This window comes from Xyrauchen texanus, chromosome 17, assembly GCF_025860055.1.
Source record: "Xyrauchen texanus isolate HMW12.3.18 chromosome 17, RBS_HiC_50CHRs, whole genome shotgun sequence".
Lineage (NCBI taxonomy): Eukaryota > Metazoa > Chordata > Actinopteri > Cypriniformes > Catostomidae > Xyrauchen > Xyrauchen texanus.
The window spans coordinates 20,895,694-20,922,634 of record NC_068292.1 but is presented as its reverse complement, the minus strand read 5'-3'; the positions used below and the strand labels follow the sequence as shown (position 1 = coordinate 20,922,634).

General features: G+C 37.1%; 1 protein-coding gene across 4 annotated transcripts; it reads left to right on the top strand.

Annotated features, from left to right (window-relative positions):
• Positions 1–4,034: 4,034 nt before the first annotated feature.
• rasip1 (Ras interacting protein 1) lies at positions 4,035–17,786 on the top strand. Of its 4 annotated transcripts, none has more exons than XM_052147613.1 (16): positions 4,035–4,274; positions 5,447–5,568; positions 6,257–6,708; positions 7,673–7,933; positions 8,263–8,492; positions 9,332–9,490; positions 9,971–10,175; positions 10,849–11,147; positions 12,309–12,470; positions 13,103–13,143; positions 15,057–15,211; positions 15,713–15,825; positions 15,971–16,259; positions 16,416–16,579; positions 16,784–16,925; positions 17,012–17,786. In XM_052147613.1, exons 2-16 carry the CDS (start codon positions 5,447–5,449, stop codon positions 17,188–17,190), a joined length of 2,973 nt encoding a protein of 990 aa, XP_052003573.1. In that variant the 5' UTR covers positions 4,035–4,274; the 3' UTR covers positions 17,191–17,786. The 4 variants fall into 4 exon arrangements, with proteins under 4 accessions (XP_052003573.1, XP_052003571.1, XP_052003572.1 ...); XM_052147611.1 differs by having other exon boundaries at positions 4,035–4,361; XM_052147612.1 differs by having other exon boundaries at positions 4,035–4,361; positions 5,406–5,568.
• Positions 17,787–26,941: the final 9,155 nt, after the last annotated feature.

The window sequence follows — 26,941 nt, the reverse complement described above, 5'->3', positions numbered from 1 at the left end:
ATGGAGCTGGATCCAGCCGGTTCTGGTGACCTCCGGATAGGATAACCGAGGTTGAGACAGGGAAACAAATAAAATAATATTAGCATAGATGTCATTACATTTATTGCAGAGTTATAGATCATGATCACTGTTTCTTGTTGCGGCCCTCCAACTGGTTTTTTATGTTTCAAAACCGGACGCGTCGTAAAATGACGCCAAAGGTACACCCGGCGCGTCAATAAGCGACGCCAGGGGGTCCTGCCCTAGCGTCCGTATGTGACGAGTCGGGGTGAGAATGTGTTGTTGCGGCAGACCTAACTAAAGCAGCCTAATTGTGAGTTGAAGGATAAATTAGGTGTATGCCTGGCTAAATAAATGAGTCTTTAGTCTAGACTTAAACTCATCTATTATTAGTTGCCTCTATAATTGCCTCTCCCAACACAAATCTGTCTTTGAGTATTATATAGATGTCTTCCTCTTACGTCATTCATCTCGCCAGTTTTTGTAAGCAAACACTCTTAACTCTCCCATTAACTCATTAAGTCTACTGCTTCGTGTTTTAAAGCTTGCTTTGCCAGATAATCAGCCTCTTCATTCCCTTCTACCCCTATACGTGAGCAGGTACCCATAAGAAGTACATGACAATGACTAGTCTGTTAATTTGAAATATGATTTGTAGAATTTTACAGATTATATAATCTCTGGATGATGGCTGCCCACTTGTCAAACTGAAGAATGCTGAATATGAGTCAGTGCATACTAGAACTCTCATTGGTTGGACTTCCTCCACCCATTGCAGTGCTAACATAATTGCCAATAACTCAATGGTATAAACTGATAAATGGTCTGTTGTCCTTTTCTTTATGTATATTTAAAAATGTGGGATGTGTATTGCTGATGCTGTATGACCAGAAATAAGGTAATTTGAACCATCAGTATAAATCTGTAATATCTCGAAAGACTTTCCCAGTGCACTGAGAAAACAAAGGTATGTGGGAATTTATGGGAAAACTGCATGTGAGCAAGATGATGATAGTACACTAGATACATTTTTAACACACTTGATAATTATTTGTTATTGAGATGTATGTTGCATGCGTGTAAGGCCCTTTTGTGTTTATTGCATGTCCTCTCTGATCTTCAGACGTAATCTTAAGGAGGAAGACATTATTCTTATTGACAGCTTCCTTCTGGAGACTCATCCTATGGTTACAATATTACATCCACTCAGTTGTAGTCAAAGCACTTAGCGTGGGGTGTACAGTGTAAATAATTAGACAAAATGTTGTTTAAAGTGTTAAATCACAAAGTATTTCTTGATTTGATGTCATTGCATAATATGGTAACTAACTACCAATGTATGAGAGGAAGAGTCTTTAATTCAAACACATTTTTAGAAATTCCTATAATTGGCCTATAAGCAATTGTTGGATTTTGTGGCAAATGCTTTCTTGATGTTTGCCTTGACTTGAGGCCTGCACTTTGCATTGTGGGACTGGAAACTGGGGGCACTACACTGTTTACAAAATATTATTGTAATTTAACCTACCTTCATAAAAAAAGGCACAGACAATGAAAATCTAAATATGGAGCATGATGAGAATTAACATCTTTGGGTAAACTATAACTAAGTGTGGTTTCTGTGGTGTACATATAGTCTTTTGGCTTATCAGATGCCCTACAGGTTTCTAAGATCCCTGACCACTTGTTTTTTTACCTACTTTAAACGTGTACTGAATGTCCATTCTTCAAACAGCATTTTAATTGGCTAAGAGCTTGTCATTGTCCTGCAATTATGTTGCATTGGAGTCAAATGTCTAATTTAGAAGGCACAGCTTGCTCTATAGGCCACCCTTATCACTTCTCATCACAGCAACAGTCCTGAAAATGTGCAGTGTTCCTTTTATAAGAGTCCTAAATTTATATCTAAATGAATGTATAAATGTACAGTACATCCTTACTGTCATGTACTGTATGCAACTGAGTAAAAAGTTGTTGTTATTACTGTTTTGACAAACCATAATTGACTTGATTACTACAGCTTTAGCCATTGCAGCAAGAAAATGCTTAACTAAACTTAGATCAGCGATGGACATTTTTCCACAGCACCTAGACCAAAGGTAGTAAAGCTTGAAGACAGTGTAGTTACTGTCCTCTGCCTTTACAGGGCACTGCTGGCTACCAAACCACCTTCTCCTTCCCCTCCTCAGTTAGACAAAACTGTTGCATCAACAGTCCGAGAGAAGTACAGTAATGGAGCTGAACTTTCAAAGAAAGCCAAAGAAAACATAAAAATACTGTATGCACAATTATTCATTCCATGCACATTCTCTCTAACCAGGAGCTAGGATGAGCTTTCACTTACATACTAAAAACAAACATGGAGATACAAGTCTGAATGACGCACAGGATCCTTCACAGCCTGCTGTCAGAGCTTCCTGTCTGAGAGTCCAACTGCTTTCAGAGCTTTTGACATAGACACATTACATAGAACTGCATCTGCTGCTAGAACTACTGTAAGATTTTGGATGTGATTTACCTTTTTCATGATGGCTATAACAGTGAGTGCTACCAGATGCAACTCTTTTCTATTTGTATGCATCAAGATAACTTATTAGAAAGAGCTTGGCATGTAAATTAGAGTTGCCAAATTTTCAAAAGGCCAAGATTTCAGACAAAATATGGGACATCCCGGCTAATGCCAAACAGTCGGTAATCCCAGTGTTAATTGACTCTTCATCAGGGTTACACAATCCTGGAAGAAAAAATAAATATTAGAAATGTATTAAATGGTGTTTTCCAGGCCTGGAAAAGTCATAGAAAGTTTTAAATAAAAAAATATAACATTTTAAAAAGTCATGGGAGTTTTTTTTTTTGTAAATATAAATGTTTCAGGTTATGCTCTTCTCTGAAGTGTCATCACTTAGATATTGCTCTTGTTTAAAGCTTTAAAGCAAACCATATCTGTGAGTACTGTGAATTGTTCTTTTGAGTCATTGTTTTCAACCAATTTACAAATTGGTCTGAATTATTCATTAGCAAATCTATTTGATTTTTAATCCGCTAATCAAAAATGACTGAAGAGCACATGGCAAAGCAGGCACAGATGGAATTTTCAGACTTTTCCTTCCATCTTCTTTGCTGATTTTGAGGGATAATTTGCGTTCTAATAATGTTTAGTTCTGTGGAAGGGATTTTATATGGAGCTAAGAATATACTCTCTTATTAGTAGCTGAAAGCATCATGAAATGAACAAAAATATTTAACTAACAAACAAGCAAGGTGTTGGAAATGCATGACTTTTATTAATGACCGATTTGAATGAGAAAGTTTTATGCACTCAGATTCTAAACCCTGAATTATTTGTGTTCTGTAGGAATTTTCATACAATTATTATTGTTATTATTTACAAATGAATGACTATTTTTTTCTACCTTTCACCATTTCTTTTTCTCGTTCTTACTCTTCACACATAAAGACATCAGCTATATGGATATATAGATATACACACATAGTTCTTCTTTCCTGACACAATCATTCTGTTGTTGACAAGGTCAAAGGTTACAGGTGCCTCTTTGACATCCTGTTCCTGGTTTCCTGCTTCCTCTTCTTTCTTTCTTTTTTTTTTTGCAAAAGCCCTACAACAAAAAACTAAGAGCGTAAGGATAAAACATGCTAAGGCAAGTGCTAATAAGACTTGTACTTATCCCTCAAAGGATTTTTCTTTGGGTAATAAACATATACACAGTTGTAACCCTTAGAGAGATATTCTATTTCCAGTTTAATTAACCCAAAATTAGCAATTCACACATAAACTTCACATCGCCTTTATTTAGTTCTCTTACTATACAACATTGAATGGCAGAGCACAGCTGATTCTAACCAGGCACACCAGACAGTTTGACTAGTCCTTATTCCATTTCTCTTGGCCTCTTTATATGTAGCAGTGTCATTGAAATGTCTGTATGTGAATACTTCATAAACTCTCTCTCTCTCTCCCTTTTTCTCAGGATATAGGTGTTGTCCATTGAGGAGGAAGGAAATTCTGTCATTTAGAACAATGGGCCTGCTACTCTATCAATAGACAGAAAAACGGGATAGAAAGAGAGGGAGAATTAGAAAGCAAGAATTAGCGCTAGAGGAGAACAGGAGAAAATTCTAGATAAAAAATGAAAAAGTTTTGATGAAAGCAAATTATTGGTGAAAGGAAAAATTCCGGTCAAACAACGCAAGGCCTTAGTCAAAAATGGACTATATAAACGTACTTACGCTGGAATAAGGAGACACAGGAACTGGTATACATTTTTATTTAATACGCTTTACAAACAACAACAGCCATCCAGAAGATTTACCCAATATAAAGCGGAGGACCATCACAGTGGGTAAGTCACATTCAAATCATCTGGTGGCGAGAAAAGCCATTTTACCATGCAAAATGTCAGATTTGGATTTCTTAAACTGTAGTCAGCAAATAATTCAAACCTTTTCCCAACCAAAAGCTGTACATTTTGTTTCTTGGTTGTTCTGCATACACCATTTACTTTCTAGAATGTGATTAAATCAATTATGGTCAAAGAGTCGACATAATAAATAGTGTATAATCCGCTGTTGAGTGAACTTCACTTTTGAGGAATGACAGAGGGCAGATGACACTTAGGGGGTCTGTCCAGGGGTTTTCCCCATCTGTCTGAAGCCCACAGTCAGGGCGGAGGACAAAAACTATATGTTATTACATATAACCGATGTTCAACGTTTTTAATCAAAGTAAAAAACAGACGATATTCATAGAATGTGGTTTGGCTGTATGGCTGAACTTCAGCGGTGATAGTTTCATGTTGGTTGATATCCTTGTCGCGGCCTCTTGGTGAAGCCACTTGACTCTTACTTGACTTCCACAAGTTTGCTTAGCTCAGGAGTGACAGTGCCAAACCTCTGCTTTTCATTAGAGATCTAGACATGAATGTGAAATAAATCTTTTTCTCTGAGCCATAACTATTCACCGCCTGCCCTGTCAACTCTGTGGCATTTCTCACTAGCTGCGTTAATACTCTGTTATTCACAAACTCTTAGATTTAGAGAACAAGAATGTATAACATTGCACGTCCTGATTATTCAATGGGATATTCGCTTTTCCTGCCATTTGTCTACTGATGTCATAAAGTGACATTCATTCAACTGCTAAAATCTGATTTTGGAAAGGATAAAACCTCAATGACACAAACCAAGGAAAATAAATCTTTCATAAATTCAAAAGTCTCACAAGATGTCTAATATTGTTACCTTATGTCAATTTTCTCCTTGTTTTTTCTTCTTCTTTTCCATCTGTTTTTATAGAATATTTCCCCCTTTTTCTAACTGAACCACTTAATGTCTTCTTTTGTCAATAGATTTTTGTCATTTTATCTTTCCATTCTACACACTTGCAGCTGTTCCATCCAATCTTCACCTCCCTTCCTCTCTCAATCAGATGGAGGAGTCTGGTAGCCCCCGATTTAGGAAGCTCCATTTCCCAGTGGGCTTGTGGATAAATTCTCCGCGGAAACACTTTGCCAAGCTGGGAGCCCGCTGGCCCAGTGCTGCCTCGGTCAAGTCAGTGTTCTGAACTTTCCCTTGCTTTATTAAATACTCTCTCTGTCCCTATAGGCCCCACTGTACAGTAAAAGTTTCTCAATATTGACTGCATAAGTACTGTAAAAGACTTATGCTCATTCTAACTAAATGAACATTTCTCCATTCAAGTATGTAAAGATTTGCATGCATATCATTAATATGAAAGATTTTGCCAACTAATTTATAATTTTAGCAGAAATACATGAATACGCTGGACTAATGTTCTTCTGTCATGTTGAGCTATAAAGGATTATCCAGCTCTTAAAGTGATAGTTCACCCAAAAATGAAAAGTCTGTCATATATTCATGCTCCAATCTTTTTTCTTTCTTTTTTCTTTTTTAATTTAATAATAATTAAAAAAAATAAACAGAACACATAAGTAATGTTAGGCAGAATGACAGCCTCAGTCACCATTCACTTTCACTGTATGGAAAAAAGATGCAGTGAAAGTGAATGGTGACTGAGGCTAACATTTAGCCTGGGATATCTTTTTGAGTTCTACGGAAGTAAAAACATCCTATGGGTTTGGAAGAACATCAGGGTGAATAAATGATGATAACATTTTCATTTTTGGGTGGACTATCCATTTAAGAGTAGGTGACATTGATTGATATGTGTGATATATGATTCATATATCACATCCTTTTTGTTTTTATTTTTTATTAGGTCTACAACTAGTTCAGATGCTGCTTCCCTGCATGAGGCCCCATCATCCATCCCTTCTTCCTCTCTCTCTCACTCCACCCCTTCTCTAGCCCCACCCTCTCCATCCCCTACTCCAGCCTTCCTCCGTCCTCGCCCAGCCAATCAGCAGTCCCGTGCCAAGCGGCTGTCCCACCTTTTCCTGAGAGGCCGATCCAATAGCGACCGAGACCGCGGCATTGGAGAACGTGAGAGGGAAATATGGGCACATTCTGCCGCCCCCTCATCACATCACTACCTGCCTCCTGCTTCCTCTAATGCCCCTGGGCTGGTCAAGATCTATGGAGATGCCCTGTCCAGTGGGGCTAACTATCGAAGCCTGCTGGCAAACATTCACTCCACTGCTCGCCAGCTCATTCAGCAGGTCATCACCCGCTACACTGAAAGAGAGAGAGAGAATGAGAGTGAAGACACAGGTATTGATTCCCTGTAGTGGAAGGAGTTTGATTAGATGTTTAAAGGGATCCTGAATGTGTAAATGTATTAAAATTAACACATCACATAAAATGATGCATTAACAAGTTTACCCAAAAATGAAAATGCTGTCATTATTTACTCACCACATTTTAAACCAGTATACTGTTATTTTTTTCAGTATAGCACAAAGAAGAAATTTCGAAGAATGTTTACATGGCTCTTTTCCATACAACAGTGACCTGAAGACAAAAAAGCCCCATAAAGCCACATTTAAAGTCACCCTTCACCAAAGTGCTGAAATCTCATTCACGATTATGTTCAGATTCAAAAATCATAATTCAAACAAATGTAACCAAATGTAATATGTGACCTCGAGAAAAAACATGATTTAAGAGCTACAGTAAAGGGGAAGATTTTCAGTAAATGATGACTAACATTTTGGTATTTTCTCACACAAAGCTAGCATATGGCTTTAGAATATTGTGTGCGAGACATATGGACTACTTAATATTTTGAGCTTGTTAGCTGTGATCAATCAAACTGTCTGTGGGTGGAAAACAGCTGAAGGGTGAAAAAGTGTGAAGATTCTTCTGAAATTTGTATTACATTGTGTTATTGTAAAAATAACTGCATACATGCTTGGATTTACATGGGGGTGATTAATTATTGACAGAATTTTAATTTTGGGGTGAACTATTCCATCAATTGAGTCTACATGTTGGATTTACACAACTCTGTCTGATTCCATTCTTGTATTTAACTTTCAGTGCCATAATCTTTAAATACTGCACTAAAAGCTACCCAAAACGAATGAAAAATGAAACGTGGAATGCTACTGTAACTAGTGTTTAAGTAGTGCATTTTGAGTAGAGACATCACAGATCAAAAGTTAAAAATCAGGCTTTACCCCGCTCATTGTATCAATCTCTTCTGAATCTCCCAACTTCCTGTTCACCTGGTCAGCTCTCCAGAAATATTCCCCAGAGGACTTCCTGTTATGTGATGTCATTGGAAAGCCCATTCAGCAGCCAGATGGAGCCATTAAATGGGAAACAGAGTGCCGAAGGAGTGTTGCATCCTGGGAATGCCCCTTACAGCTAGTGGATATGTGGAGACCAAAGGATGGTTATGAACGACGGTTTGAGATCCAGTGCCTTGAGGAATACGAGAGGGAGGAGAAAGAGAAGGAGAAAGAGAGAGAAAGGGATGGAGAGAGTTATCAAGGTTAGAATGCAATATCTCCTCCCGTCTGTTATTGGTCAGAAAAAAAACAAAGAAAATCCTGCCCTAAACTTACACCAATGGTTGAGGCGATGTTGGTATGTTGGACTGGTTGAGTCGCTCAAACAAACAAAGCAATGGTTTTACGATGCTACATAGCCACATAGTTCATACATTTTGTGTAGGGAATCAATCCAAAAATGTCTTTTTGTTGTAATTTTAGGTAATTGCTTATTTTAACATATTTACAATTACACATGTGATAGTATTGCAAGTGTAATTGCCAGAGTGACAATTAATTTGTCAGAAAACACTTACTACTGTGGTAACAGGAGTGCGTTGGAGGCGGAGTCGCATGGCTTCTGGGGGTGGTCCAGAGGAAGAACGAGGTCATCGGGGGCGGAACACTGAACTTAGGAGGAGCATCAGTGATATGAACCTGAGTCTAAGACGTCGCCAAGGCAAAAATGCTACTAATGACCCTCGGTGTACGGGCAATGCCCCAAACAATGGACAGGATAGGAAGAATATAGTGAGCATGATAGCAACTGAACAAGGAGAGGTAATATAGTGAAGCAGACAGACTCTGGCAAGCCTTTGCTAAACATTTCAACCTCAATGGTGAAAAATGGAATTGATTATTACATTTAATAGGGGAGACCGAAGCTAGTTGTCACACTTTTTATTCCAGTGAATATTTCTCAGGGTATAGTTTTATTTTTGTCAATTTCTCTATGCACATATGGGATACAATACAGCTATTAAACATTTCCCCCATTATTGTCCCAGAAAAAATAAAGTTAATTGAACACATTAACTATTTGTGACAACATGCCCCACAATATGGGTTAAGTTGTTCAAATGGATCCTGCCATTAAACAGCAAACTGAACTATAAAAAAAACTATAAAACACCAAACCAAATATTGTAATAGTGTAATTTTACAAATGTATACATTTTATGATAATTTATTATATTTATTATTATAAAAATATATAGTTATGATACATGTAACAACTTGCTGTGACCTAATATATATATAATATATTTTTTTATTTTTTTTTATTTTATTTTATATTTTAGTTTGGTTTAGTTTAGTTAAGTTTGAAAGATAGAATTCACAAAAATTATTCTAATTTTAGACCATTTTGAAATCAACATACAAAACCACTGCAATTACACACATTTGTGTAACTGGACTTTTGACTTCAAAACTGATATTTTGTTATGTAGACCTTAGGACAAATTCCCTGTGAGACAACTAGTCATGGTCACCCCTTTATCTCTTACAGAGAATCTAAAAAACATAAAAAGTAAATTGTATATGTTTGTGCCACAATTAATGCATGCAATCTAAACAAGCCACACAGATTCTCAGTTTTCTCTTTTCTGATTCGCAAGGTCACTAGGTCAAGAGGCGGAGGTGAGGCAGACAAACGCACTCGGGCAGTAGAGGAAGAGAGAGACACCTGTGACCTGGAAGTGATGTCGCAGAGTCTGATCCTTCCACCAACGGACCGCCCATACTTCCTGTTACTGCAGGGCTATGACCAGAGCAAGGCCAGACATGCATCATCTCACTTATCGTACAGCCATCCCATGACCTCATACCTGTATTCCTCGAATCACTACATACCATCAGCGCTTTCATACTTTTGAGTGGAATGGCTATTGAACGCACGGCACAAAACAACCATACAGAAGCTCTCTATACACACACACGGGCCGGACAATACCAACACAAACATGCTTTCTCTACATCTTCATGCACAAAGACCTCACACAAGTGCACATTGTTGAAAACTGTAACACTCCTTATTCCATATCATCCGTGTTTTTTTTGTACAATTTATGAGATTACACAGATTGTAATAAAGACCACAATGAAGATGATAACAGATTTTTCCACTCTCTCTTTTTCTCTCTCTTGCTGTCTCTTCCCCATTCTCTTTCTTTTTATGCTTCTCTTTAAACCTCTCATTAATTCTCCATGCACTTCTCTCTCTATCTCTTGCTTGTGTTTTGCTTTTATGTGTGCAGGACTTTGTGCTGTACATAATGGTGGGTCACACACATGTTTTTGGGCGGAAGCCAACATTCCGTGAGTGTGAGATGGACAGGGAGAGAGAGAGGAAGGGGAAGAGGCCTCTAAAAGTGGACACTTTCCTCTCAGCCCCAGACCTGCTTGTTCGACACCTCCTGATCAGGAGAGACACAGCTGTCCCTGAGCAACCCCGTGGTCAAGGTATACTGACACATAGACTTCAAAAGTGACATTGAAAACAACTACAATCCCACAGCTAAAACTAATGCTGTACAGTGTTCTGATTTCTGTTGTTTAATCAATTCAAGAGCATTGACAACATTCTATGATGTAGCACAAAGACTTCAGACATTGTGACAGAATGCTTCTCAGTTTGTTCTGATCAGGGTCAAGAATTAGACAGTACAGCCAAAGTCTTTTTTAGCATGTCAGTTCACTCAGCGGCCACATTTGGAATGCTTCTGTGCAAATACTATTTACTTTAATGAGGATAGACTCAAATTTCCAAAACAGTTGGTCAAGATTATCAAGGTTGATATCAAACCATTTCAATTCATATTTCTAAGTAGGAAAACATTTCACTATAAACAGAAAAGCACATTAAAGTACACAAATAAAACAGATAACCATACATTTGTATGTAGGCTACATGTGGTAATACAAGATATTGTATTATGTACTACACCGCTGGTCATGACATCATGTCACAACCTCATTGGCTCTTTTCTCAAAGAACTGCCATTTTTGAAATGGTACTCCAAAGAGTTCCTCCAGTTTGGCAGTCTAAAGAACCTCAAATGCTGCCTTTAGTATCTTTTCATTTTTTTCAATGAAATGTGCTTTTTTGGGTGATCTGTTTCCCATTCTCCCTCAGCCTTGGCATATCCATTTAGAGGTGGACCTGTCACCCTTAATGGAGCTCCACTGTACAGGGAGGCAGCCCTAAAGCCTGGAGACTTACTGGGTCTTGGCAGTCACTTCCTTTTCCTTTATCGTGACCCCCGTGTGACCCCTGCCCCACCCCTGGCATTACCCCCACCATGGCAAAGTGACATGTCAACTTCCTACAGCGCTGGTAGCATGACAGATAGACAGGAAATGCTCAGACAGTATCTGGGGTCCACAGAGTCGCTGCTGAGATTCCACGGCAAACATGCAGATGCCCTGCTGCAGGTAAACTGATACAATCAAACTCTGAGATATATCTGTCATAAACAAATACTAGTAAATACAGTTCTCACAAGGGAATTTTATCATGATGATATTCCACAACAGCCAAAAAGTAATCTACAGCAAATAGTGTAATCACAGTTCAACCACAGATGACAAGATTTTGGCTTAAAAGTTTATAATATGGCCAGCATGCAGCACAGCTTAGTGAGTGCTGCAATGAAATGCAATTTTGGGAAAACATTATCACTTGTAAACTACAAATATTGCAGTGTTTTAAAGGGAAAGTTCACCCCAAAAAAATAAAATCTGTCATCATCTACTCGCCCACATGTTCCAAATCCATATGTCTTCCTTTCGTGGAGCACAAAATGACATGGAAGGCAGAATATTTGTTTCAGTCACAATTGTTAGCCTCAGTCATAATTCTTATGTTAGACTAACATTCTGCTAAACATCTTTTGCCTTGGAATGTATGGTTACACAGAAGAAAGAAACAAGTATAAGTTATCCATACGATACGGTTTAGTATCAGGTTTATGGTTTAGGTTCAGCATCATTGCCCATCAATGAGTTGCATTTTCATTTTCTATTCTTTATCATCAACCTTTTGGCGATTGCATAGCGTTTTTCAAAAAAACTCAACCCGCGACTCGATCTTTTTAACTCACATCTACATTTTCAAAATAGTTAATCTGGGAATGAAAACTGGGAACCTGGCAACAGTGTCTGGTTTGTGTACATCACTCTGTGTACACTTTTTGTGCATCAAGGGCGAGGAAGTGTGTGAATGAGCTTCTCTCATGAAGAGGCCAAGGAGACTGTAAATGTCAAGATTTATTGTGAATACGGACTTACATTTTGGTCAGTTCCCCACCCAAAGCATTTGCATAATTTTAGAAGACATGGATTAAAGCAATCGGACATGGATAACCTTTATGCTGCCTTTATGTCCTTTTTGGAACTTGACAGTGTTGGACACCATTGACTTACATTGTATGGACAAAAACTCCTCATACATCCTTCAAAATATCTTTATTGGTGTTCTGCATTAGAAAGACAGTCCTAAGAGTTTAAGTTTATTTTTGGGTGAACTATTCCTTTAAAGTTTGCCATGCCTTTATAATGTTTATTTATTAAAAGTCTTTCGACTATATATTTCAGGAAATTATCTCAAAGAACTCCACCCCAGAATCAGGGGGTGGGGCTTTAGCACCTGCCTATCTTCTGTCACTCATGATCGACTATGCCTCAAAACATCTGGATCCTGCATTGACACCACAACTACTATTAAAAGCCGCCAATCAGATCAAAGGGATTGTTTGGGTAAGCATCCAAATGTCTAGGTGACATAAAACATCATGATATCCTAAAGAGTAACACTGCAACCTTTATATGGAATAAAGTCAAGCACAAGGTTGGGCAGTTACGTAACAGTACAGTGACAGCCTTTGGAGTGCAAAGGCGATGTTGAACGTTGCTTTTAATAAGCCGTTACTGTTCTTCACACTTTTTCTGCCTTCTTTTGCTCATGTGGGTTTATTATGTAATAGTTTATGTGTAAACTATGGCATAGATAAAACTGGGCTAAGAGTTAAACACAACAAACACTTGTTATAAATGTAATAAAGGTCATCTGCAGAATTTTTGCATTGGCTATTGAGGCTGTCCAAGAGTGTCTTAAGATGTACTCCCTTTCTCCTCTGTGCACTGTGAAACTGTGGTTGAGGAGCCACAGCTGCAGACACAGATGGGCCGATGCTGGAATTTCACCGTAGTTTGTAAACAGAGGTTGACTGATGTCATTTCCACCCATTTGGAAAATGTGCTGTCATTGTCCGGACACATCAGCCAAACACACCCGCCCAAGCATTCATCCAAGTCTGCTTTAATCTCTCTCTTTCTCTCTGTCTCGTTCTCTCTCTCTCTCTCTCTCTGTTCCATTATTAATTTCTCAGGACAAAATTAAAGAGTTCGGTGACAAACATTCAACACAAAAGTAAGAACCTGTACTACTTCTCTATGCTATATTTCATCTGTATACACTGTTCAAACATAGTTGCTCAGAGACAGATATGGGCTATAAACAGCAAACACCTCTTACCTTGCCCAGCATTGAGCTCCTATTATTCCATTCTGTTGCTGTCAAATTTTCATGCATGCACATGCACGTCAATTTATACTGCTTATTTAAACAAAACTATCAAAACACACAGTGGCCCCCAATTTTTTTTGGACACTTTAACCACACTTAAAAATGTTTGAATGCCTTTGTGTTTTAGAAACAAAATATCAAACCATGTGGCATTTATTGTAAAGACAGACTGTACAAGCACTTTAAAAAAAATGAAAAACACTGAATTTCTCAAACAAAAACAAGAATCTCTTACATTTCAAATGTTAAATCAACATTGTAAAAAAACACATTCTGGTTGTCAAATTTAGTGGAACATTTCCATAGTTAATGTAATGAACTACACCTCTGGTTACTTTGCTACAGTGTGAATCTGAGGGGGGAAAGACTTCATACATCCACTAATAACGTCCTTGTGACCAGTTAGTTAAAAGTAGTTGCAAAAATCACAAAGAAAAGTTAGATCTTAGAGGTTTTTTTGTTGGTAGAAATCCACTTTGTTTGATACTTTGTTATCTATTGCAATAAAATGTTAAGTGTGGTTTAAAGGGTTAGTTCACCCAGGGGTGAGTAAAGACGCTGACTATCACCCCTGGAGTCACGAGTTTGAATCCAGGGCGTGCTGAGTGACTCCAGCCAGGTCTCCTAAGCAACCAAATTGGGCTAGTTGCTACAGTGGGTAGAGTCACATGGGGTAAACTCCTCATGGTTGCTAGAATTTGGTGGGGCATATGGTGAGTTGTGCGTGGATGCCACAGAGAAGTGAAGCCTCCACACGTGCTATGTCTCCGCTGTAACACGCTCAGCAAGCCACGTGATAAGATGCAGCATTGAGGCGACTCACTACGCCACCACGGGGACTTAGAGCACATTGGGAATTGGGCATTCCAAATTGTGTAGAAAAAGAAAACGATTAGTTCACACAAAAATGAAAATTCTCTCACCATTTACACACCTTCATGCATTTTTTTTCTTCTGCAAAACACAAACAAAGATTTTTGCTAGTGCTAATGCTAGTGAATGGTGACCAGAATGTTGAAGATCAAAAGGGAAATAAAGACAGTAAAGTAATCCATACAACTCCAGTGGTTACATCCAAATCTTTTGAAGCAATATGACATGTGTGTGAGAAACAATGGTTAAGTCCTTTTTGGGTTTTTTTTTTACTGAAAATGCACACTTGCACTTTGACATTCTGGTGTGGAAATTACTTTATTTTTCACATTCAACTCTCTACTTGTTGGGGCTGATCAAAAGTGGAAATTTATAGTAAAAAAGGACTTAAATATTGATCTGTTTCTCATCCATACCTATCATATTTCTTCTGAAGACATGGATTTAACCACTGAAGTCTGGTCACCATTCACTTGCATTATGAGGACCAACTCATATATATATATTCTTCTAAAAATCTTTGTGTTCTTCAGAAGAAAGAAAATCATACACATCTGGGATGGCATGAGGGTGAGTAAATGATGAGAGAATTTTCAATTTTTGGGTGAACTACTGTATCCCTAACATTTGAAATCAATAGAAGTGGCCAAAAGAGTACAACCCCTTTTTGGGGTCACTGTAAATGAGACATTTGCCTCTGGGTGTTTTAAAAAGGAGTGAAGCAGAATTTATTATCAATCAATTATCCTGAGATTATTAGCCACACCCTCTTAAAAATATTAACAAACATACTACATACAGTACAGTATATAGACCAAGTATGTGTGTGTTGATTTGGTGCTCCATGTTGAGGTTTTTATAGAGGTTTTGTTATGTGTTTCCAGTTCAGCAGAGGCTGAGGTTGAACTTCCTCCACCAAGCATGCAAAAGCTCTCCTCTGACCTTCGGCCTCTCATGTTCTGGATGTCCAATGCCACTGAGCTCCTAAACTTCTTCCAGGTCAAAGTCGAAGCCATGGAAAAAGAATGGGAATTTGAAGGTTTGAGAGATCAGCAATTACGCCATGTTTTTTTAAAAATAAAAAACACTTACAATGTTACATAACATGCCATATCTCTTTTGGTTGTGTTTTGTCTTTTGTTCACCTAAATCAGTTTCCTCTCATCTCTTATTATGCCACCTTGTCCTTTTTGGTCAATCTGTTAGTCTAAGCAAACTTCAATATTATGCTCTGTGGAAAAGGCCTGAACATTTTAAACTGAGTTACAGTAAGAATATGTTCTACATACTGCCATATGAGTGATTCATCTCAAATATGAGCAGTTCATGGTTATGGAATGTACATAGTCACAATATTTATGTCAGAGCGTACTTGTCATTTAATGTTAAGTTTATGGCAACTCTTTGGTTTTGGGATAAAATGAGAGGGAGTAAATGAGAACAATATTTTACAGTATGAAAAAATACATAAATCGTGAGTTTGGTCATTAAACAAAGCGTCCACCTGTTGCTTTGTGTTTCATCTCGTCATACCCTGTAGCTCCGGGTGACCCTGTTCTGTCAGCTGACATGGACACCTGTTCTGAGGCACTGGCACAGCTGGATGATGTCATAATGCACACTTTTCAGCAATGTGTTTACCATCTGACCAAAGTGAGAGAATAAGCATTTGTACTGCTTGAATGGAATTTATCATAAGTACATAGCACCTACTCATGTTTTGTTTAGTGCAAAACATTTATTGGTGCATTTATAACTCATTCTTCTGAAGTTTTACTCTTCCTCTCTGCTCTTGCAGACCTTATACTCCCTGCTCCCTGCATTGTTAGACACTAACCCATTCTCCAGCGAGGAGAAGAAGAAAGCAAAAGCTGGAGCTAAAGACAGAGCAGATAGTGGAGGTGAGGGAGACGAGGAAGAGGATGTCTCCGCTCTACCTCCCACTGTAGCTGGACTGGTGGAAGTGTATCGGTGCTCTCTGCAGCTTTCCCGGGAAGCTTGCCTCTCTCCACCTTTAACCTCCCAGACGTTTGGCTACCTATTCTTTTTCACAAACACATCTCTTCTCAACACACTCTTGGAGAGAGGTTAGAAATAATATCCAGTCTTTAATAAACAATGTTGTGTTTGTGCTTGCTTTGGAACAGTGATGACAGCAGTTAACCATTCTGACTCAAGGAGGACAAGCTGGGAAGAATGGGAGTTTGATATTGAAAATTATTCATTTATACCTTCTCATACAGATAGTCTGTTCTCTTGGTCTCGTGCGGTTCAAATCCGAACCAATCTGGACCTGGTCTTAGACTGGCTACAAGGAGCAGGCCTTGGAGATATTGCTTCCGAGTTTCTAAAGAAACTATCAGTTACTGTCAACTTCCTGTGCGTACCTAAGACCCGCCTCATTCAGGTGAGAGTTTGAGAGTACACTAACCTTTCCCCCTCATATTATTTTAAACATGTATGACTTCCTTTCTTCCGTGAAACACAAAAGGTATACAATAGCCATTCATGGAATATGTAAAGAAGTAAAGCAGTTCCCTTTCACCTGTATATCTTAATAATTTAGTCAAAATATAGTTGCTAATGATCAAAATTCACTCTATTCCATCAGTCTTCCTGGTCCAGTTTACAAGAAGAACATTCCTTGTTAAGTTCTTCCCAGCTTCACCATCTTCTCACTCACTATAAGCTTGGACCTGCGAGAGCCCCACCTTCTTCATGGGCTCCACCTCCCGGTACCGAACTTGGAGGCGGTGAGTAACAAGAAGAATATTGTTAAGACTATTCTTTATTTAACATTAACTTTACATCAATAAAATGATTCTATGTTGTCCAAAAGATATTTTTGAGAGTTTCTTGGACCATCCACCTCTTATCCTGCCCAATGAGACACCCCGTCTGGACCTGAGTCAGCCAATCCCAAGCCCTGAGCTACAAAAGGAAGTGACTCGTTTGCGAACATTCCTGTGGGGACTGGACCAGGATGAACTACCAGCTAATCAGCGGACTAGACTGTAACATTAATTGTTTTGGCCATAATGAGATCTATAGCAGCGATCGGCCTTTAAATACTAGTATATAAGGACCTGTTTATGTTGAATTCATTTCAGGTGCCATTCCTCCTCTTTATGCTTATCTAGGACATCTGTTAGATTTAAATACATAATCATGTTATACATAGGCTTAATAATAAATCTGTACAATTCATTGCCTTTTAGTTATCTTAAATAGCTGCTTGAGAAGTAAGAGAAAGACAGGAATGTGCCTTTGAGGGCCTCAAAGTAATATTCTCACAAAAAGCATAGGTCATCATAACGATATTATTAAAATAATGGAAGAAATCTAGATTTTTTAGGAGATTCATTGCCTGGTTGCAATGATAAACGCCAACCTATCATTTTAAAACATTGTCTTCAAATGTGCTTTTAAAGTAGGCTTTAATTGATAGATATTATCTAAATACAACATAACCATAATCAATTTAAACCATTTATATGATTAGGTAAATAAGTTGTATTAATAACACCTTCAAACAAAATAAAAATAAAATAAAAAAAATGCATTGACCTCATCCATTGTAATGTATTTTCACATAATCTGTATTAAACAAACAAACAAAAGTAACATGTAATGACCTGAGTTTTTCGTTATGTATTCTCAATATCATTTTTGATTTTGCAACTCCTGGCAAATATTACTTTTAGGAAAAGAAGGTGCAGTACAATACTGTGCAAAAGATGTTTCACAAAACATTTGTCTTAAGATGGTTATTTATATCTTCAGCTTTAGTGTGTCAATAGGAAATATAAATGTTAGACTCCCAAACATTAATTTTGCAAATAGAAAAGAATAGAATAGAAGAACAGGGAGCCCTGCAACAGATTTCATGGCACCCACAAAGCCCCTCACTGAACATCATGTCAGTCTGAGATTACATAAAGACACAGAAGAAACTGAGACAACTGACAATCCTAAATAAATAGAAGAACTGTGGTGAATTCTCCAAGAAGCTTGGAACATCCTATCTGCCAACAACCCAAGAAAAACTTTATCATGGGTTATATAGGAGAATAATGCTGTTTTAAAGGCAAAGGTGGTCACACTGAATATTGATTTAGCTTTTTTATGTTTACTGGACTTTGAATGACATTAAGTGATAAATGAAAACTATTTATGTCATTATTTTTGAACACATCTTCACTTTGCAACATTTTCACATGTCTAAAACTTATGCACAGTACAGTAAATTAAGCTCAATCCATCGGCAGCTTTTGTGGCATAATGCTGATTACCACAACATTTATTTTTGACTTTTGAAAAAACAAAACAAAAAATAAACGCTTACATGCATTGTCTGTGTAAAGCTAAATCCAATTTTACTACATATTTGCAATGATGACATAACGCTGTAAAAACTAAAATGACCATAAAAACTACGATTTTAACAACTTTACAGCTCAAATAGTACTTACGTTATTATTATTATTTGATCAAATTATAAGCTTTACATTTATGCCTTCAAACCTCCTTAAATTGGCCATATTCACTTCCATTGTAAGTTTCTTACTGTAATCTTGATTGTTTGTTTTTTTTGTAATAGGAAGGACGAATCGAAATAAATTTTTGTGACAATCAACATTATGCCACAAATGCTGTTGTATTAAACTAGGAATATTCCTTTAATTTCATGGGAGACTGTTGGAAAAGTGGTGGCTATGGAATGATATTCCGGACATTATTCAAAAGGAATTGCAAATTGTATTTGCAATTGCGTTTTCAATTTGTGGACGCATAAAATGTGACATAATCCAAACGCAATTGCAAATCGCGCATTACGGTTTGCATTTTCGTTTAAGCGAACGCACAGTGACCGCCAGATTTCAAATGGAAAAGCCAAGTCTGTTTGCAACTGTGTTTCCCATATCTTACGAGTTTTGGCCCTGTCATATTTAAATAGCAATTTCAATTACCACATCTGCTTTTTCACTTTCTCAGCGTCGCGTATGTAGCCAGCCAAAACTCAAATGGAATACTATTTTTTTTATTTATTTATTTATTTTTTATTGCAATATTAACAAACAGAACAAAACGATACATACAAGAAATATAAACAATCTTTCAAAACAAAAGATAAATTATGGTTCAGAATACATTAAGAGAGGAAATGTGAAAGAAATTTAAATATATTCAACAATAGTCTAAAAAGAAAAGAGAGTTAGAGAAGAAAGAAAAAAAAAAGAAGAAGAGGGCACAAAAGAAAAAACATTAAGAGAGAATATTAAACATGGCACCAATTCTGGATGTTTTCATTGCTTTCTTGTTAACAGAAGTTGAAATTGTATTTACATACATCTTCAATTCTTCTTTGAAAAAGCTAAAGTGGGGTTTACTTTTTATATATTTACATTTATGGATAAGAAACTTTCCAATATATAAAAGAAGGTTTATACAAAAACATGCATTAATTAGATTCTTGTCTTTAACATAAAATCCAAAAAGAATGTGTCTGTATTAGGGATGCACCGAAATTTCGGCCGCCGAAAATGGCACTTTCAGCACTTTCGGTTTTCGGCCGAAAGAGAAAAAAGGCCGAAAATATGAGCCGAAAATATATACCTCCTCGCCCCGCCCCTCAGTGCTCTGATTTCACTCTGGATCGATCTAGCCCTTATCACGGCGCTACCAAACAAAGGCCGATCATGTCAGCAGTGTGGAAATTCTTCAAAGTTTCTGATAAGGACATCAAATTTGCGATCTGCAGTGTTTGTTCAGCAGAACTTTCAAGATATATATATACAGAATACAGCAAGAGATTCTACTGGAAAATGTCACAACTAGCGCAGCTACACCACAACTTGAGACGTATCTAGCTGAACTACGCCAGAAGCGACAATCCCCTTGACTACGGGCGCATAAACAAACACCGCTTTCCTTTGCTTGCGCGGATTGCGCACAGGTATTTATCTGCCCCACGCACTAGCACAGAGAGTGAGAGACTGTTCAGTGCAGCATCTCATGTTCTTGATGAGCTTTCAGACAGGAGAAACTGTCAGAACGTTTAGCAACTTTTGTTCTTGAAGAGAAACCGGTCACTTGTACTTAAATAGAAAGCGGTCCAATATGATGTGAATAGCAATTACATTACACTTGTTCTTCACTTGAGGATACATCTGTCGTTTACAGTTGAGGTTGGATTTAGTTCAATTACTGCTGTTTTGCACAATCATTTTCACTTAAAGTGTACATACGTTTACATAAACAGAATAGAGCACTGATCTATATATATAATTATATATTATAGTTATATATAGATCAGTGGAATAGAGGCCCTCTGCCATTCTGTGTTCTGCCTGTTGTTTTAATTAAAATTACTGTTGCATATTTAAACTTTTTGAAAGATGCTAGCTAAGTTAATTTCTTGACTCTTGTTTTGCATATAATAGTTTTCTAAAACTTTACATTATTTGGATAATTGTTAATAAAATCTGTAAAATTAGATTTTTACAGAACTGAAAGAAGAATAATATTAATATAGTTTTAATATATTTTTTTGTCCAATATTGGTGTGTTACTTTCAATAAAAGTGTGATTTATTTTATTGGTTTGTAGTTTTTCAATTCAGATTAATTAAATTCATGAAATTAATGAAAAAGTATAAAATTAATACAATTATACACAACATTTATTTTTTTTTTAAATAGGTAAAAATTTCGGTTTCGGTTTTGGTTTTCGGCCAAGTGCATCCTGGATTTTCGGTTTCGGTTTCGGCCAAGTGCATCCTGGATTTTCGGTTTCGGCCCAGAATTTTCATTTCGGTGCATCCCTAGTCTGTATGATAAAGAAAAGTTACATAAAACCTTTTGGACAATCAGAGCATCAATATTGTTCCAGAAAGACAGAGTAAAAAGACATTCCCAAAACAAATGATCAACAGTTTCAGAGGAGGCTTCACAAAAAGAGCAGGAAGTATCAATATCATTTCTAAATTTCTTTAAAAAATTATTTAACTGGATAAAATCTATGAATAATTTTATAGGATATTTCTTTAACTTTATTAGTTAGAAAGAATTTCTGAGGATGTGACCAAACATATGACCATTTAATATCATCAAAAAGGTTATTCCAATACGAAATGGAGGAAGGAATTGAAGTAACAGGGTCCAAAAATAATGACCTAATTTTATAATTGGATTTATGTATTGAAAAACAAATAGAACCAACCACAGTAGATTCAGGGCTAGAGGGAGAAACAGAAGTCACTGTAGCACTATTATTGTTTCTAAACAGCATACAGATTTCCAAAGAGATGCCCTTGAAAACTATATTAAATTCTTTACTAGATACTGGGAATTGGTATCCTGAAACAAAATCGGAATAATTAAATAAATTACCTTCACTATCAAATAGCTGGTTAACTAATATCACTCCATTATTGAACCAGTTTTCAAGAAATAAAGATTTCCTCTTATGAAGAATATTACAGTTGTTCCAAATTAAAAAATTGTGTGGCGAGAAATTATGCTTGTAAATAAGTTTCCAAGCCATAAGCATCTGCTGATGATAATTGGAAAGTTTGACAGGAAGTTTACTAATTGAATAATTGCACATTAAAAGAAAATGTATACCTCCTAATTGAGAAAAAATACATCTTGGGATTATACTGCAAATAGAAGATTGATTGTGAAGGAAATGTTTAAGCCAATTAATTTTTAAGGTTGTTAAGAGAATCAAAATCAATGAAATTTAAGCCACCTTTATTATAAGAATTCAAAATAACTGATTTTCTAATACTCAAATGGAATACTAATTCCCTTAGTATTTCCATTTCCGATGCCTCACACAGAAACCTGTCAATCAGGGTCAAGGGTGGGATTATGCTATGGGGCATGTTTGTCTTGGGAAGTGACATCACTCACAGTCGACGGTCAAGAGGTGATGCCCTGAACAGACGCCGGTTTATCAAATCAAATCAAATCAAATCACTTTATTGTCACACTACCATGTACACAAGTGCAACAGTAGGTGAAATTCTTGTGTGCAGTTCCGAGCAACATAGCAGTCATGACAGTGACAAGACATATACCAATTACAATAAACAACATATTTACACAACACAAGTTACATATCAAATGTACACATACTTACACAACACAATAATTATATACAATGTACAGTAAACAATACACACAATATACAATACAATAAATAGGAGTATATGAAATATATGTATATATATATATATACATATATATATATATGAAGTAGTATATTGAGGAGAATATGTTGACAGTCCAGTGTGAGATTATAGATGAATAAAGTGCAGTGCTAATTATTGATCCTGATAGACTGTGAGTGATGTCACTTCCCAAGACAAACACGCCCCATAGCATAATCCCACCCTTGACCCTGATTGACAGGTTTCTGTGTAAGGCATTGGAAATGGAAATACTAAGGGAATTAGTATTCCATTTGAGTTTTGGCTGGCTACATACGCGACGCTGAGAAAGTGAAAAAGCAGACGTGGTAATTGAAATTGCTATTTAAATATGACAGGGCCAAAACTCGTAAGATATGGGAAACACAGTTGCAAACGGACTTTGCTTTTCCATTTGAAATCTGGCAGTCACTGTGCGTTCGCTTAAACGAAAATGCAAACCGTAATGCGCGATTTGCAATTGCGTTTGGATTATGTCACATTTTATGCGTCCACAAACTGAAAACGCAATTGCAAATACAATCAATCTTCTATTTGGAGTATAATCCCAAGATGTATTTTTTCTCAATTCCTTTTGAATAATGTCCGGAATATCATTCCATAGGTGGCCACATGCTGTTCTATTAATCAACGCTGGGTGGCATGATCGCTATGGACAGAGACGCCACTGATCTATTGGCGTTTGTTTTTTGCTTTAAACTCAAGTACATAAAAAAAACAAAAAAAAAAAGTTAGACATTTATCACCTTTATTAAGATTTGTTCCTACACGTTTAATAGTGATAAATACTTACCAAAGTTGTTGCATATATTGGGACTACTGGAAACCCCGCTATAAATTAATATGGCAGTTGTCTTTCATTATGTTTAATTTATCTAATGGCAGTTTACCAATACCAAGTTACCACCATTTTATTGTTGTAACCATAACTCTGTTATGTTATTTTGACTGAAGCTACAGTACAGCCAGAGCTTTAAGATATCACTTCTGCTGTGACGGAGAGAGCAGCTCACAGACTGTTTGTGTTTCTCATTTCTAATAAAACAGCCTTCAGTGTGACGTTCAAAAACAGACAATTACTGTTCTTGACCTAAATGAAGCGCTGCATGTATGTGGCGTCAGGCCCATTCTTGCCTCGTATATTTAGCTTGACATGTTTTTGAGGATAAGGCAAAAATTCCCAAGAATTCAACGGACGTCATATCGTCTTTAATCCACACTTATTGTAAGACTGTGTTTTCCTTTTCGCGTTGTAAGCCAAATCTCTGTTCCTTCCGGTCAGTTGCTGCCTTATTGCATTTTTACGGTAAGAACGTGATCCATGAGAGCCGTTTACATCATTCCGGATTTTTAATTTACCCGAGTCAGAGGCACCAGTCTTCGTCTGTCTTAAAACCCCGCCATCCGCGATATGTCACCATCCGAGATCAGTGGAAGATTTATATGAGTCACGATTCAGCCTCCTTGTGGTCGAACTTTAATCAATTTAGTTACTACACGACTTCTAATTTGCAAATCAGTGTGGTTTATGAGCGAGACAGTCCAAGGCTATTTTAACTGCTCATCCATTCATCATGGAATAATTGAAGATTATTATTTGGGTTAAAATATTAAAGATGTTTTCAGGCAAGTGGTCATACAGCTATGGGTCAGTGGTGCCAGTGTGATATGTCTGAGAAAAACAGTCAATCTCCCCATCCTTGTTCTGTGTCACTGTCTGCCCTGTCCTGATGCTTACTTGGACAGGCAAACACACACACAGCATAGACACATATTCATCCAGGTGCAGTTCCCCGCACCTGTTGAAGTTCCTCTCTGTAATTAGGACAATACAATTATTTTTCAAAAGGTGGAGGGGGGACAAAGAAGACAATGGAGCACTTATTCTCTCTTTCCTTTCTGTTTCTACATCTCTCAAGTAATGATAGATTCTTCCATCTTCAAAGTGCACAGGTTTCCTACAAAACTGCTGAGTCAGAAAAGAGAGAAAGGGAGGATTTCTGTAAGTGTCAGGATGTGTGTGTGTGTGTGTGTGTGTTCACTCTTGTGGACTACTGTGTGTGTGAGGATGAATTGCATGTCTCCTCCAACATGATTTGGGTGATTAATGAGCCTTTTTATGTTGTGAGGACTGCTGAAAACATACAAGTTGGAATTTTACATATTTGACTATACTGTATATGAGATTGTTTACAAAAATTACAAAATACACACAAACACACACGCACGCACACACACACACACACACACACACACACACACACACACACACACACACACACACACACACACACACACAGAGCAATTATCCACTTTCTCAATGAGTGCCCTTCTGAAGGTCTGCTTTAATTTGCCTCTATTACACAACATGGGGCTTTCCAGGCTAGGACGCAAATCATCTGATCCTCCAGGCCACCAGCTGCGCAACAACTTTTGAGTGTGTGATATCTTTCCTACTGTTCAAGGATAACTAAATCAGACCTGAATTATTATGAACAAAATATGAGCAACTAGTCTGATAATAAATACTACAAAAAAGACTGTTTTCACTCAACTAGGGCAATCAATGCAATCAAAAACAAGGATTTAGATGTTTATTAAGCGTGCTGAAAAGACCAGCTTACACCAGCATAAATTCCCATACTGGTCCAGGCTGGTTTGATAATGGTCTAGGTGGTGGAGTGGTATTTTTTGTTTTTGGCATTTCACAATTTTTATGCATTGCCACCTACTGGGCTACTTAAATATTGACATGGGTCTCACCCACACCTATCATATCGATTCAGGACATGGATTAAACCACTGGGGTCATATGGATTACTTTTATGCTAGCTTTATGTCCTTTTTGGAGCTTTAAAGTTCTGGCCACCATTCACTTGCATTGAATGGACCAACAGAGTTAAAATATTCTTTTAAAATTCTTCATTTGGGTTCTGTTAAAGAAAGAAAGTCATACACATCTGGTATGAGTAAATGATGAGAACATTTTCATTTTTGGGCAAAATATCCCATTAAGGAGCTTGATGGGGACATCAGTACACCATCATCTAATCCCATTCATTCAGAGGCTCTTGTATCATGACATCATTATGTTTGGTCCCTAGATGGGCAAGAACTAATAAGGTTTGATATTTTTGATGAGTCTTTATATTTGATTTGGGTTGATGCTGCCTTCAAGTTCACCTAGGAAGCTCCTACGTCCAAATTGGACATTTAATTTTATGTCAAGCATTCAAGATGCAAACAAAATATAGAAGAAACCAAACTAAAGCAAATACACAATAAATGATGACATACAGTAAGCACATTTTTCTGCCAGTGGATGAGCTTGAGTGAATACATCTGCAGCACTTTTACATGACCTACATGGTTTATTAATGCATGGTATAAGAATTATTAATTAATTTGCATAAAACAAACTGCAATGGGTGAGTCAATAGATTTACATAAGTTGACTAAAAGCTCTGTTGAATACAACATAAATAAAGCTCTGAAATGTGAATAATTTAGCAAATGATTGATGTCTGTCATCGACACACCCCTTTCAATGTTACAACTTGGCAACTCAGGTATCATATTCTGAGTTTCCCACTTGTAAATAGAACTTTGCTTGATCATTCATGTGCTTGGAACTCATTAAAATTACAATATTTCAGACTCCTCTTGAAGGCCGAATGTGCATGCATAACTACTTAAATTACATTTTGATCATTATACAAAATTATCGTATGCCTTCAGAAGAATTGGAATATGATGCAACTGCATATACTTCTTTTTTGACTCCTTTGTGTGCTTTTTAAGCTATAAAATGAGTCCCTGTCAGCTGATATTGTATGGAAAACAGTGATCACAACATTCTTTAAAATATCTTAATTTGTGTTATGCAGAAGAGAGAAATTCATATGGGATGGAAAAAACATGAAGGTTGTTTTAAAGTATTATCTTTCTACCATCATCACAATTTGATTTCTGACTTCAGAATCAGCATTCAACACCTGCAATATTTAGTCAAACTGATGCATTTATCAGGAACTTTGAGATTGTACTCTATATCTGGCATAAATTATCCAACATAGCACTCTAATAATTTTGGTGTAAGGTTAAAACATTTGCAGCATGCTTGGTTCCAGATGTCTTTTAAAAAGCATGTTCTTAAATAAAAAGTGAGCAAATAGCATAAATGGAGACGTGTGTGCACGCAGTAGATCTGTCTGCAGCCAGTGCGGTCAATGAGGTTGAGCTGCCCTGAGTTTCCTATCCTGCTCTGACAAAGTCGGAGTGTGTGTGTATGTGTGCGTTTGTGTGTGTGTGTTTGTGTGTGTCTGTGTGAAAGAGAGAATCTATCCATGCATATTTGCATGTGTATTTCTATCCATGAGCGGAGGGGGAGTTAACACATGTGTCACTTTTCATTAACATTCTTAGAGAACCAAATCCTTCTATTTCTGCCTTTACGTGTACTTGGAAAATATGTAATGGACTGTGTTTGTGTTGTCAGAGAGTGTGCATGGGAAAGAGAGAGTGCGTGTTTGCTCCTGTGTCCACATATGTAGG